At 63.2% G+C, this 1,145-nt stretch overlaps 1 protein-coding gene across 1 annotated transcript in view; it reads right to left on the reverse strand.

Annotated features, from left to right (window-relative positions):
- The window catches only part of LOC125487502, a 23,614-nt gene that overhangs the window by 13,257 nt on the left and 9,212 nt on the right, over nucleotides 1-1,145 (reverse strand). Inside the window, exon 10 of the mRNA XM_048619105.1 lies at nucleotides 959-1,098. Coding sequence (XP_048475062.1) covers nucleotides 959-1,098 — 140 coding nt within the window. The remainder of the gene's footprint in view (nucleotides 1-958; nucleotides 1,099-1,145) is intronic.

Consider the following 1,145-nt stretch of genomic DNA (forward strand, 5'->3'; position numbering starts at 1 on the left):
GTGTGTGTGAGAGTGTGTGTGTGAGAGTGTGTGTGTGAGAGTGTGTGTGAGTGTGTATGAGTGACTGGGCGTGCGTGTGCGTGTGTGCGTGTGCGTGTGTGCGTGTGAGCGTGTGCGTGTGAGCGTGTGCGCGTCCGTGGGTGTGGGTGAAAGTGAGAGTGTGGGTGTGAGTGAGTGTGAGAGCGAGAGTGCGGGTGTGAGTGTGACTGTGTGAGTGTGAGTGTGAGAGAGTGTGAGTGTGAGAGAGTGTGAGTGTGAGAGAGTGTGAGTGTGAGAGTGAATGTGAGTGTGAGTATGTCAGTGTGAGCGTGAGCGTGCGGGAGTGAGTGTGAGCGTGAGTGCGGGGGTGTGTGCGAGTGCGAGTGTGAGCGTGCGGGTGCGGGTGTGAGCATGCGGGTGCGAGTGCGGGTGCGGGTGCGAGTGCGAGTGCGGGTGAGAGTGCGGGTGAGAGTGCGGGTGAGAGTGCGGGTGCGGGTGCGGGTGAGAGTGCGGGTGAGAGTGCGGAACATTCAGGCTGGCGCTGCTGAGACTGGGTCCACACACTGAAGCTGACAATGACCATCTCTAACCCGAACAGAATCCGTCCCCTTGACATTCAGGAGCGTTACCATCACTCAGCCCCGTCCCACGTCCCACCCCCCACCCCCACCACCCCACCCCCCACCCCCCACCCCCCCAAACACCCCCAACTATTAACGTCCTGGGGGGGGTTCCCATTGACCAGACACTGAACACGGACCGGCCCCCCATAAACACAGGGGCTACAGAAGCAGGTCAGAGGCTGGGAATCCTGCAGCAAGTCACTCCCCTTCTGTCTCCCCCCACCAACCAAAGCCCTGTCCCACCATCGACACGAGGCAGGAGGGTGATGGGATACTCCCCACTTGCCCCTGGATCGGGGGGCAGCTCCGAGACCCGCACCCCACCTCCCCAACCCACCCCTCTCCCCACCAAAGACAGTGGGTGTCGTGGGCACTCACCTCCCCGCTCTCCAGGTCCAACACATGCAGGTATCCCTCGCTGGTGCCCACCACTGCCAGCCGGCCAGAGGGAGAGAGACCCGCACAGAGTGGCACCGTTGGAGTGGTCATCACCTTACTGGAGGGGTGGGGGGGGGGGGGGGGGGGGGGGGGGGGGGGGGGGGG

This window comes from Rhincodon typus, chromosome 42 (assembly GCF_021869965.1).
Source record: "Rhincodon typus isolate 14 chromosome 42, sRhiTyp1.1, whole genome shotgun sequence".
Taxonomy (NCBI): domain Eukaryota; kingdom Metazoa; phylum Chordata; class Chondrichthyes; order Orectolobiformes; family Rhincodontidae; genus Rhincodon; species Rhincodon typus.